Source organism: Chanos chanos, chromosome 6 (genome assembly GCF_902362185.1).
Source record: "Chanos chanos chromosome 6, fChaCha1.1, whole genome shotgun sequence".
Classification (NCBI taxonomy): domain Eukaryota; kingdom Metazoa; phylum Chordata; class Actinopteri; order Gonorynchiformes; family Chanidae; genus Chanos; species Chanos chanos.
Genome location: NC_044500.1, coordinates 35816562 through 35829462, shown reverse-complemented (window position 1 = coordinate 35829462; position 12901 = coordinate 35816562). Strand labels below are relative to the sequence as shown.

The following is a 12901-nucleotide window of genomic DNA, read 5'->3' as shown; positions in this document are numbered from 1 at the left end:
AGTCAGTTTATCTTTCAAAAAGTAGTAACAACTGTAGACAACATGAAATGTTTTCGGTTACACACGAGGGACGTTCGTATTTATTGCAAAGGAATTCGAGAAGTCATGTCGCAACAAATGTTTTAGAGTAAAGCAAAGCTCTTCAGGCTGTACTTGCGCTACTTTGTTTCCTCAAGTTTTGTGTTTCCGCGCCCTAAGTTCCTCTTTACTAAAGACATACCGTGTATTAATTCAAAATATTTCAAAATGGAGGGGAAGTGTTCTTAACACTTCAGGAAACACATGGAAAATCTAGCGGTTTAACCAGAACATGTTCCTCTCCGCAGCACGGTTCATTTTTTTGTCTTAGTGGAAAGTAAATTGATGTATGTGTCTTAAATTGATGTATGTACTTTAAAATCTAAAATATGAGAAGCACTTATGGACGTACGGAGGCATCTCATGATTGTCTTATCTAGCTCTATATGCTAGCCTAGACTTTCATAGGTTATCAGAAGCATTCAGAACATGGAAATTATCGTCCAAAGACAGTGAATGGCTAGAGTGAGGCCGTTTTTCACATGATGGTCGAATTAATTGCTTAATTTTTAAACACCGGATCTAGTAAAAGTAATGGGGCGGCAAGGCGTGGGTGTCTTCGATATCATGTCCTCCGTTACATATGTTATAACTGTTCATTTAGTATTTTTATGGAAGTATGTGGGGGATTGTCTAATTTTGACATTTACAAGTTCTCAGAAGTTACGCCACATTGCCTGTAAGTGAACTATACAACAGCTGTCCTCGACAACAAAAGAAAAATTACCCATAATAATAAACCTATAACTGTACCCTAAGCCATCATTTTGTCGAGTGCTCATAATCTCTAGCTTGTCTAAACTATTTGTCTCTAGGTTGTCTGTTTTAAGAATAGAAAAGTTTTGAATGAGCAATTACTGACATGATGTTCTTAAGGTAAGTGGCATTGCCTGAAAAGTGACCACAGAGACCAAGTCTCCTTTGTTTCTCTAAACTTCTGAGGAAAAGAGAGGAAGTGGAAGTGGAGCCGGTTAACATTCCTAACTGTGCAAGTTAGTAGGATGGTAGTGGTTTACTCGATGTGTGAAGAGTGATAAGAGCAGTGTCTTGCTGTTTGGTAGAACCAGTTTCTCTTTTCATGTGAAAATGAAATGTGGTTATTTTAGAGGTTATTTTTTGCTGTACAGGTTGGCCAGGTTTTTTTCAGATTTGGTTTTGACAAAATTAAATAGCCCATAACTATAGCTCATAACATAAATAACTATAGTTCAAACAACACAAACCGTTACCTTGACCATTTAAGAACATATTTAAACAAGGTGACACACTTTCTCGTGAGCTGGATGGATCAGAGGTTTAGGAGGTGGAAACTATGTACTTCTTTGCTCCCGCCTGTTCTTGAGATAACAGTGCTTTCCACTTCATCTTGAAGTGTACTTTTAAGCTTAGGTGGAGTTCAGCATGCCACAGTTGTTACAGGTCTCTCTTAGTCAGAAAATCGTACATAGTCAGACTGAAATAGCAAATCTTTTAAGAGAGGATTTTTTGGGGGGTTGATCCTTTCACAACAGAGTTATTGTTGCACTGGAGGAATTATTTTACCACAGTATGTTTTTCCCCCTGTGTTCTTTGAGCTATTCTACATGAACAAAAATGTGTATTATTATTATTATTATTATTATTATTAATTTACCCTTAATCAACTATATTGTTCTTTAAAATCTAAATAAATGTGTAATGTATTAACTGTAATTTGGGCAACCTCTTGATATTTAAAACATACTACTTTGCATTTTACTGTTCTTGTCCAGAGGAACAGTAATAGCATATTGAAAATATTTCTGTGATTTTGTCCATGTATGATATGAGTATACTTGAAAGCCACCCGTGGTGTATGCAAAATGTGTTCATCAGTTCTTATAGTTAACTATATTTTTTATGCAATATGGTTTTGAAGGTCATAAATTCAGAACTCAACCACACTTCACATAGGAACGCACTCATTTAGCTTAGAGGGGCTTTCATGGTGCCAAGTCAAAAAAAAAAACCCAACCCAAAAAGCATTGAGTAACTGATGCAATTGCAGTAGATGTAGATGAAGAGCGTGTGAAAAACTGGCCTTGTTTCAATATTCTCAAACGGTTCTCCTACCCATCAACAAGTCAAAACACAAACTGAAGAATGGCATGCATTCACTTTCTGAAAAACAGGCGTCTAATTATTTCAAATGCAGTAGTAGTTTCTTGTCCCTTGCTCAGAAAATAATCAAACTGAGATTCGTCGAAAGAGAATAATATACACTTTAAATCGCATCCTTAATACTTCAGAAACGAAGTTGCCTTTGGACAACTCCCAGTTTGGTTGCAAATAATTGCTGAGGATATGTTATTCTATCCACATAGTGACAACTTTCAGTGTCACATAATCCATGCATGATATGTTTTTGATGTATTGAAACGTCTTATGGTACCACACCTTCACCTAACCTCGGCCTTAAAATTATGTAGCTGTGCATCAGAGTGGACCTGCTCTCGCATTGCCTAACTGCACAGGTTCATTTTATTGCAGTTTCTATGGCGATATTCCGTGCCCCACATTTTTCTCCTTTGCTTTGACGTCGTTGCTTTTTTTTTTTTTTTGCCCCATTATTTAAGACGCGTCGCATTTGCTTTAATGTATGGGAGAGTGGGCTAGCTGTGTTGCTGACTAAGTTGGCCTGGCAGAAGCAGCTGGAGGTGCAGTCCTGTTTGGATCGTATTCAGACAGATGACTGGCAGGCACTGCCTCTTCCTGCCAATCAGCTGAACATCAGCTGATCCCTCCCAGCCCCTCCATCCCTCAGCGTTAGCGCGCTGTCCATGCTGGCCTTAACCTCTTCACAGGGTATTCAGAGGGTGGATCGCAGTGCTCATTATCGCTATTGTACAGAATGAAATGGAAGCTTCGCCTTCACTCTGGCAGTGTTTCTAGGGCTCGTCAGCACATAGATCCTTAACATCAACAAGAGACTCCAGGGGCATCTGTTAAAGAGAGTGGGCAGGTTATTGCAAGTAATTCTGCGTCACTGCGAGAGCACTGAGTACACCCCAAGGGGCTGCTTATTGATTACAGCACCGCATTGGCACAACAGGAGACGCTGTACTTGACGTGCATACATCTAGAGCCTTTTTTTTTTTGCTGCAAACTTCATGCGTTCGGTCGAATGCAGCTCCGCACGCAAGCACATCAGCATGATTGGTCCAAAGCAGGCGGCCTCGGCGCCGCTTTATTTATGAAGTTGTTTGATGCAGGCTTGGGGGGGGAGAGGGACAGAGGGAGGGAGGGAGGGAGGGCTGGCTCTGGTACATTCCTGCAGTCTCAGCATGAGGCAACAGTTGTTTCTGTATTTCCCTCTCCACTCAACGTTGACACTCAGCTGCTTTACCCCCTCTCGGTTTGTGATGAAGACAAGGAGATGTTGTGTCAACAGAGGGACTTGTTTTATCTAATCTACTCTCTCATGCTGCCTTACTAGAAGAGGCTCTTAGTCACAGTCTTCAGTTTCAGTGGAGATGCCATCGTTTGTTTTAGGAGTGCTGATTCATTTGTATTTATGCAAAGTTCTACTCTCAATCAACGTACATCAAATGGACTACATGCAATTGCACTATATATGCACAGGTATCTGTCTGTCGACTAGAGAGGGCGTCTTTTGCTACTGCTTGTTTGATCAGGTCCTTATCGCCCGTTGAAATTCATTTTCATAGATTTGAACTGCTGTTCAGGTGTGAGAAAATGTTCATGTGAGTACTTTTTGCATTTCAGGTGCATGGAGGCCCAGCAGTGCGTCGTTGCTGTTGCTTTGGAGCGAAACATGAAAAGGTTAACTGGAAGCGAGGCCCGTGTTTAACGTGACAGGAAGCAAAACGCATCTTTCTCCCTTTTTTTCATTTCCTTGGCCATCTCCTTTAGCATACCAAGACCGCCCGCCTCCAGACTGCTAGTTTACTCAACTGTGCGTTGCCTTCAAAGTTTGTCCTCTGTAAGTGTTCTGCACGCGTAGACTTCTGCAAGCATTCTGCATGTTAAGATAGAATACAGATAAGGACCGCACTGAAGAAAAGAGCCTCTCCTCTGAACTCTCAGGCACTGGTAATGAGCATTTTGTCATTACTTTTCAGGAAGATCTATCATACACCCCCTTTTTTTTTTTTTTTTTTTACTTCTGTACTTCATGTGGCTGCTACAGAGAGGAATAAGATGATCAGGATCCACTGCCCTTAGAGCACCAGACATAATTCACTGTTATTTCCTGAGGCTTCCTACTGTGGATATACTTCTGACCTGCTGATTGAACTCTTAACACTGGAAAGTCTCCCCCAAAGACACTACACTAGCCATGCTTTTCAAGAGGAAAGTGTGCCTCGGTGCTGTGTTCTGTGGGATCCTGTTTGTGATGATTGCTAGTCACACCATTCATAAAAACAACTTACTGCCAGTAACTGTGGTAACCACCCATGCCACGTCCAGCTCCTTTACACAGAGCCAGATACAGAGAGCAACCGTGGTTGGTCGGGGTCATTCTTGCAGCTGTTCATCATGCGTGGCAGACAGAGGCATCTCCGATTGGTTTGACCGTCGTTACGACCAGAAACAGCAGCCCTACCTCACAGCTGGAGACAATAATATGGATCCACTTTCTTTAGGATGGTGGCTGGTAAGTGTGTATTTGAAATGTAATATATCAGGCTTACAGTTTGTCAGTAATGAATAAAAAATATCTGCTCTCATCAAAAACAACTGAAATTCTCTCTCACTCATGTGGTTATTGCTGGCATTTTGTTAAACACACTTCGCGCTTAATGCTTTTGTACTTGTTGCGTTTTGTATTTTTTGCTTATACTGCCAAATCTGTGTAATTTACCAATGATAAAGATTGGCCCAGAAAGCTTTTGATTAATATTCGGGCGCAAATAGCTGTATTGCTCTGTGGTCACAAGTGGTCTCCATTCACAGAAACACAACTAAATGAAAAGTAAACAGTAGACCTCAGATATAGAAGAGCCTTCCTTCCACGGGACCAATAACTGAGATTATCTCATTAACACTTTACATAACCAGTATGTTGTATTGCTCAATATGTTTACAGCAATGTTGCTTTAGAGATTGTATGCAGTCTGGGAGACTGCACAATTCAGGCCATGCCTCTTCAGTCAAATATCATGTTGCAACAGGCAAAGCGATTCAAATGATTTAGCATGACCCATGTCAGGATGTGGCCATCATAGTCTGCCAGTCAGCTATAATTTGTGTCTTCCTACCAAATGCTGTGGTCTATGATTTGTTTGAAACATTTCTCATTCACTGGTTGTCAGTTAGCAGTGCTCGTGGTCTCTTAGATGCGTTTGCCAGTTAGTTAGCGCTCTCCTGCTTGCAGCACGCTGGGGGAATGGCCCCACAGTCTTGCTCTTGGTCCGAATTTTTAAGAATGCTGCAAATATCATCAAGGTTGAAGATATATTTTTTTCCTTCTGTTAACCAGAGCACATCTGGAAAATACAGCAACTGAAACCAGTTCAGGGAAAACCTTCCCATGATCTTTTGCTAGCGTCATGTGCTTGCCAGTCATTAAAACTCACTTTTGGTGAATTCTCCAAGCAATGGTTGGCATTGTGATTAGTTTTAAAAAAAAACATACTCACTTGCCAACTGTGGATGGGAGCACAGAGGAAACATAATTGACTGGGGTCACTCTTCAACTCTGTCTCTCAGCAGTGGGTACCATCAAGCAAGTAGTGCTCTCCCTCTAACATGTTACTGGATGACAAGACACAAATCATGGTGCGGGGGGGGCAGAAAAGAGTGACTGGCCTAACAAGTGATGGTGGGAATTTCTGTTCACCTCGCTCACTTTGACTTAAGTGATTGCCAAATCAGGGGGAAAGGGAAATCTGAGAAGGAAAACCTAAAATCCTTCCACCCCTACCTCAGGAGACAAGGCAAAGATAGGCCAAACCTGTTTTGAGTAAGCAGCCCCACAGCCCAAGAATGTGTTTCAATAAGGTTTCATTTAACTTAATTAAAGGCTCCTGGGCAGTTGCACACGGTGCCACTGCACTTAGATCAGCTTGGCAATGGAATAGCGCATTGAGTTTCCTCATACAATGGCACACACACACACATCAGGCAGGCTTGTTTGGGCTTCACTAAGAATGCTAAAGCACCTTAAAAAGATAACCCTGTATTCCCATTTAGGAGGCCAAGCACAGGATCTCACAAATAAATAGAAGGTTTCTTTTCACAGCAAGAAAATTAGGTTTTGGTTTTTTTTAACTAAGCAGATTTTTGACATGCAAGGTCTTTTTTTGTAGATTTCCAGGCAATCGTAGACTTTTATGTGTAGTTGCTGGTAGAATTTTTAAACATTTGTTTTAATGTGTCCTCTTCAGTCTTTGCAACGGTCAACAGATGGGACATTGAAAGATGTCATACAGAAGATGTTTAAGGTCATCTCCCCTCCACCGACAGATGTGACTTCTCACCAAAGTCAGTGCCGAAGCTGCGCTGTGGTCGGAAACTCAGGAAATCTGTTAGGATCCCAACATGGAAAGCTAATAGATTCTCACTCCGTCGTCATTCGGTATGACCCGTTTCAAGCCGTCATCAGTCTAAACAAGCAGACTTTAAAACTCAGATGTGTGGATTTCAGTGGCAGTTGCGCAAGGCCGTCAGACACATCTTTGTATAGTGCATGGGTAGATCACTCTGAGTCTGTGTGAACTGAGATCCTTTCACAGGGAGCTGTATATTTTTTGTTCTCATGTTGTGAAGTTTTGCAAATGTTTCTTGTTCACTGAAGAGTGTCCTGTAGGATGGGAAATATTATTTTGTCAAAGATTTTCCCATCCACTGACTCACTGATTTTTTTTTTTTTTTGAAGGATGAATAAAGCCATTACTGTCGGATTTGAAGCTGATGTTGGAAACAGGACAACCCACCATTTCATGTACCCAGAGAGCGCTGTGGACCTGGCCCCAGGGGTGCACCTGGTTCTTGTGCCTTTTAAACTACGGGATCTACAATGGGTGGCTAGTGCGCTGTCCACAGGAGAGATAACAATGTATGTTTCCAATCAACAAAAGCACTACAAACATGTGTTTTTTATAGTTCTGGTCACTTCCATGCCCAGAGTGTATACATCTATAGTTTCATATACCTATGGTGTCAGAATTTGAATTGATACAGACATATGGTCTAGTTTCATTACCTCCATTATTTATTATATTTTTTTCATCCACATTGTTCATTTAATATTTTCCATAAAATATAAGATGCATGCGTTTTTGTTCGAAAGCACATTTGTTCTAAGCATTGGTTATGCTCTGTAAATTGTAGGACTTACATGAGAGTGAAACAGCGAATAACAGCAGATAAAGATAAGGTATGTGTGCTCTTTAGAAAAATGATGTATTTTGATCGTTTTCATTTTAACCCCAAAAATCCAGATTTGAATGAACCTTGCTCAATTCATTTTATAACCTCAGGTCCTTGTGGTGAATCCTGCGTTTTTTAAGTACGCCCATGACCGGTGGACAGAGCGCCATGGTCGATATCCTTCCACTGGGATGCTAGCTATTATATTTGCTCTGCACATTTGTGATGAGGTAAGCACAGAAATGACTGAGAGTGGTTTTGAAATGACCTTACGGTCTCCAACCCCTTGAAATACCTGTCAGTTGTATTGAAACGGGAGTCCTTGTGAGAAAGTTTGAAACTTTTGCAATGTCCAGTGCAATTGTTGATTCTCAGCTGGTGCCGATTGTCCTCTGTGCTTATAAAACAGGTCTCAGTTTTTGGCTACGGGGCGGACCAGCAGGGAAACTGGCACCATTACTGGGAGGACAACAAATACAGTGGGGCTTTCCGCAAGACGGGCGTACACAATGCCGACTTTGAGAAAGAAATCATCAACAAGTTGTATGCAGAGGGCAAAATCAAGCTGTACACAAGATAAAGAGTGAAGACTGAGCCACTATGATGCCTTGTGCAGGACTAAAGAGGAACTGAATGCAGGAGCATGACATACTGTGTTTAGAGGAAACCAAAGAAACCACCCTGTTCTTACCTGATGAACCAAATCCACACTGCTTAAACTGTGCCTTCCAGCTCAAATGAGCTTTTTAATGAGTGTGGAGTAAAGAATCACGATAATGAGAAGATGGAGAGAAAGTGTCCCCCACTCAGACGCATCAGATGAACGAATCAGATAACACATCTGAATTTGACTACCTGAAGCTGAGTCAGCTCATCTGTCTCTTTTGCTGTCTTTGTTTCTCTGCTGCACCAACTAGCCTTACACAGAATCATCAGGAACCGTCAGGAAAGGCCTTGGGCTTTGCCGTCTCTCTACGTCTCAGTGAGGAAATGGCCGAGGCCACGTGTATTTTATTTTTGCAGCCGCTATGCCTTCAGTCAGCCCTCCCTCAGATGAAACGGTCTCTGCTTCAGATGACAATGGTTTGTGTTCAGTTCAGAGAAATGAGGTTTGAAATGTTTTTTTGTTTGTTTGTTTGTTTGTTTGTTTGTTTTTTACCCCAATGACTAATTTCATGGTACATCAAAATTCTTCGTTACCTACATTCAAAACATTGTGATAGACTATAACTGGACTATGATATGTTAAAGTTTTGTCAATAGCTAATGAATTCCAAAAAGTTCACAACCATGGACATTTTACCACAAGTACTTCTATCATGTATCCATATATATGTAATATGTAAAACAAGCAGTGTTTTTACTGTGGTTTTAATTTTTAATGATTTTAAGTGTTCAGTCAACATAAAAGTTAAGCCTAGCCCTCAAGGACTGTGAAAATGTTGAAACTTGATGTGTAATTTCACTGATGCTGTGTCCTAATAGTGTTTTTTTCTATTATTATTTTGATTTATGAATGTAATTTGTTTCTGACAGACAATGCCTTGTGTCAATCAACTGCTTTTAGTGGAACGCTCTGTTGAACATCAGAGAGTCGCAATCATTTCAACCAGCCTAATCTGTTTTCTTATTTTAATCTGTGTACCAACAGAGTCACTTATAAGAAAATACGTCAAGACAGAGGTTTGTTTCAAATAATCTCATACTCAAAATGAAAACAACTTACAAATTAGATACAAAGTAAATATTGCCATCTTTAAAAAGATAATCAATACAGTGGTGAAAATATTGAATACCACAACAAAGGAAAAACACAAGGCTAAAACATTTTCTTGAAACACATTTTTAAAGACATAAACCAGAATTCAATTCCAATCTTCAGTGCTCGCTTTGGAAAATGCCAAATATGAAACAGACTTCATTTGTATTCATACATTATATAGATAAGTCACAGACAATAACCTCCCTACCTAGTATCAAGTATTCTAATGTGCAAATCAGTAGAAAAATAAGGAGAAAAATCACTAGTATTACAGATATTCTCAGTCTTTGCAGCACAGTCATTTATAGGATTTTGTGTTTTCAATGCATTTCAAGTATCTTTTTCAAATGGTGGCCTAGAGACCAGTAACAATTCACATAATGTAACATCTAGGCCTAAACATAGGGTTTTTTTTATATTCATGGACTCCAAATGACCAAAAAAACAAAAAAAAAACTAAACCAATAATACACAGAGCGATTCAGTATGCCTTTTTTCCTCAACGCACTTTAAAAAACTGTATGCATAAAAAGACTTTTACGTGAAAGTGTCGGCACGTCCCACTTTAAGTGTCTGATGGTGCATCCCAGATTATATGTTTGTGTATCCAAGTGTCTGTGTGTGTGGAGATGTAAGCTACGTTTGATGTATTTTTGTGCTCCCAATTACTCTGTGGTCTTGAATAAACAATTCTATTTAATAAGCATATGCTTTCCCTCATTGGGTCGTCGTAATGAATTATCTGGGTGCTCTTAGATCATTTTGGTTGCTACGCCTTTAGACATTGATAGTCGCACATTTCATGGATAATTGTGATTGAATTAGAAGTACATGTTTACACTGGAAAAGCTTGAAAAGAATGTTATGTATGCAGTTGCTATGCTCATAGGCTAACGCCATCATTTCATATTTTAAACCAGCTAGAAAGGGGGAGGTTGACATTCTTCTACAGTTATCCGGACACAGTACATAACCCTCAAGTGTCCACCAGTAATATGTGGTGGTATAATAATCTGCTCTGTAATTTACAGTCTGAAAAAAAAGCAGTCTGTGCTTTCAACATCTTGTAGTTCTTTCTGTGGCATGTTAAGTATATTGCAGCTGGGCACCAAATCACTGGCTTCTCCTCTCTCAGTTCTGCAGTGTAGCTCTACGATTGGTACTGAGCTTGTCCGAACAAGTTTGCTTACATAAATATGTTACTTTAGGTATTAATAGGAGACATCAGGTCACCTTTCATTATGAAATAAATCTCTTGCTTTCTCCTAACACTGTAGATAAAAGAAGTAACACAATTTTGTCTTTGGGCTCATAGACTGAAAGTAAGTACGTGATTAATGACTATTGACATATTACTGATGAGACCAGATTTTTCCCCTTTGCTTTTGAACAAAAGGATTACTATGCTTATGTCAAAGTGGAGATCTTTTGACAGAACAATCCACTGTGTAGTTCATCTCTAGCCCACTACATCAGGCACAGGTGGATTTCTCTGTAATGCCTGTTATTCCTGATAAGTGACCATAAAGAGCAAAAAAACTGCGAGTCCTTTCCCAGGATCCTTCAACCACTCTGTTCCTTCTGTGTCCAGTTTCATTCACACGACTCAGAGACAAATGAGGCAGGAAATAAGCCCTTCTTGTGTGGCTGTCCCTCAATGTAGCCATGCTGGAAGGAACATGATGTCAAATGGTTACTCAGAAATATGTAAAAAAAAAAAAACAACAACAAAAAAAGTAGGGCCAAAAACAGGTTAGTAAAGACTGGTAGGTGTATGTTGTGCATGTATACACATGCTTTACTTTTGGCTCAGGATGTAAAATTTCTAAGCTCTGACAGGAAAGTACAGAGTGTAGCATAACTTCTCTCCGTTCATTAGTTCTGTAGCAACACTCTGCTTTTACTGTGCATCTGTGTGTGTGTCTCTCTCTCTCTCTCTCTCTCTCTCTCTCTCCCTCAATCTTAGATGCAGTTCTTTAAAAGAAAAGACATATTGTAGAGGATATTTTTCAGATCAAACCCAGTCTGCAGGGCACTGTCTAAGCTTGTTGTGCATTGCTCATTCATTCAGAATTAGAGGTAGAATAAAATGTGGCCACAGAAAAAGAAAAAAAAAAGGTCTGTTCAAATCATTTCCATCTGCTTCTGAGACTGCCAAGGATCCATTTGTATGCACAGCATGACTCTACCACAAACTAAACAAGAATCTTGCAGCTTTCCTATGAAGGCATTAATGGGAAGACATTACAACTGGCAGGACTTAAGTGGGCTGGCATGTAAAACAAAGCATAAGACAGGGCAGAATTTTTCATCAAGTAAAATTACTTTTACAACACAAATAAAGTGATGCAGGCTACACCTTTAAATCAAGTACAAACATGATTAAAACCCCTAAAGGCTGCAATTATTTCACTGTGTTGTTTACAAGTGTTGAAAAGTGTTGACTAGTTTCTTTTTTCACTGTGTATGCATGTGGGTGTCAGAGAGAGCGAGAGAGAAATAAATGTATACAAACCTTCTCTTGACATCACAACAAAGCTTGTATACTCACCCACCAATCAGCATCATCCTCTCTCAAAACAACCAGTATGTCGCCCTCATTGAAGGTCAGCTCATCATGGTGATCAGCCACACAGTCATAAATGGCTTTAACCCGCCGCACCCTTGGATTGATCTGACAAACAATTTACTTTTAGCCTCAACAGTCTTAACTGCCTTCTTACTCATTTTGTACAGTGATGCATCATGAAAACACAGCCATTAGTCATAATTCTTAACTAGGCCAAAACTGTAAAATAAACTGCTAACGAATCTCCAGTAAAATGGAGGTTATATTTTTCTGCTGGCCAAGCAGAAAAGTAACACGCCATGACAGAACATGTCTACACAAGCGCAAGACGCTATGCTGCAAGACCGCTGCTGCCAAACCCATTAACAAACTTTTAGCAACGCTACGACAGCAATAAATGAACTAATATTTCTTTTATGACAGGCAAAAAAAACCTGTCTCACCACAGTCTTCCGAGGTAGTGGGTGGGGAGGAATGTGACAGGACGACACAGAGCTTCCATTGGAGTCGAGGCTCAGGGAGCGGGGGCTGGTGGGAGAGAGCGCTGGGGCATGCCGCGGGCCGGGCTGAGGCGTCTGGTATAAGAAATGGGATGAATTTCCCTCCCCATCAGTTCGAAAGCCTATAAAAGGGGAAACAGTAACAGCAACGGTTAACAGGGGTCAGTAACTCATGAGATCGTTCACAATCATAAGTAACTCAACTGCACAACGAGAACAATCAAATAACCTAGAGAAGTGGAAAACACCAAAAATGGAACCTAAAGTACAATGAGGGGAAGTTTACAACAGGAACTAGATCTGTGAATGTTCCCTTACCTCTCTCAGGGAGCTCAGAAAGGGAGTTGAGTGCAGTTGTATACTTGGGTGAGCCTGAGCTGAAAATAAGGAACATTATAGCACTGATAATCAAAATTCTGTGCTCAAGTGACTGACATTAATCTTGACATGCAAACTGCTCTGAACATTTTCAATGAAATAAGACAGTTCACGAAGTTTCCACTAGAGGTCAGCTTTTCTCTAATCTTTCCCAAGCGTCAACACAAAACCTAACAAAACAGCATACTCACACACACTTCTGAAAAGACGAATCTGGACCACTGAAGCCCCTTGAACTTGTAGGGACTCCATAATCTAAAA

General features: G+C 40.3%; 2 protein-coding genes across 2 annotated transcripts in view; one reads left to right on the top strand and one right to left on the bottom strand.

Annotated features, from left to right (window-relative positions):
* Window positions 1-4329: 4329 nt before the first annotated feature.
* st3gal8 (ST3 beta-galactoside alpha-2,3-sialyltransferase 8) lies at window positions 4330-8011 on the top strand. Its single transcript, XM_030778307.1, has 6 exons — window positions 4330-4714; window positions 6447-6637; window positions 6938-7117; window positions 7393-7438; window positions 7542-7661; window positions 7841-8011. The coding sequence occupies exons 1-6, from the start codon at window positions 4397-4399 to the stop codon at window positions 8009-8011; spliced, it is 1026 nt and encodes a 341-aa protein (XP_030634167.1). The 5' UTR covers window positions 4330-4396.
* Window positions 8012-10786: 2775 nt separating this feature from the next.
* unm_sa1614 (un-named sa1614) overlaps window positions 10787-12901 on the bottom strand; it is a 28010-nt gene continuing 25895 nt past the window's right edge. Inside the window, exons 24-28 of the mRNA XM_030776185.1 lie at window positions 12832-12895; window positions 12581-12639; window positions 12206-12384; window positions 11745-11867; window positions 10787-10861 (exon numbers count right to left, since the gene is read on the bottom strand). Coding sequence (XP_030632045.1) covers window positions 10787-10861; window positions 11745-11867; window positions 12206-12384; window positions 12581-12639; window positions 12832-12895 — 500 coding nt within the window. The remainder of the gene's footprint in view (window positions 10862-11744; window positions 11868-12205; window positions 12385-12580; window positions 12640-12831; window positions 12896-12901) is intronic.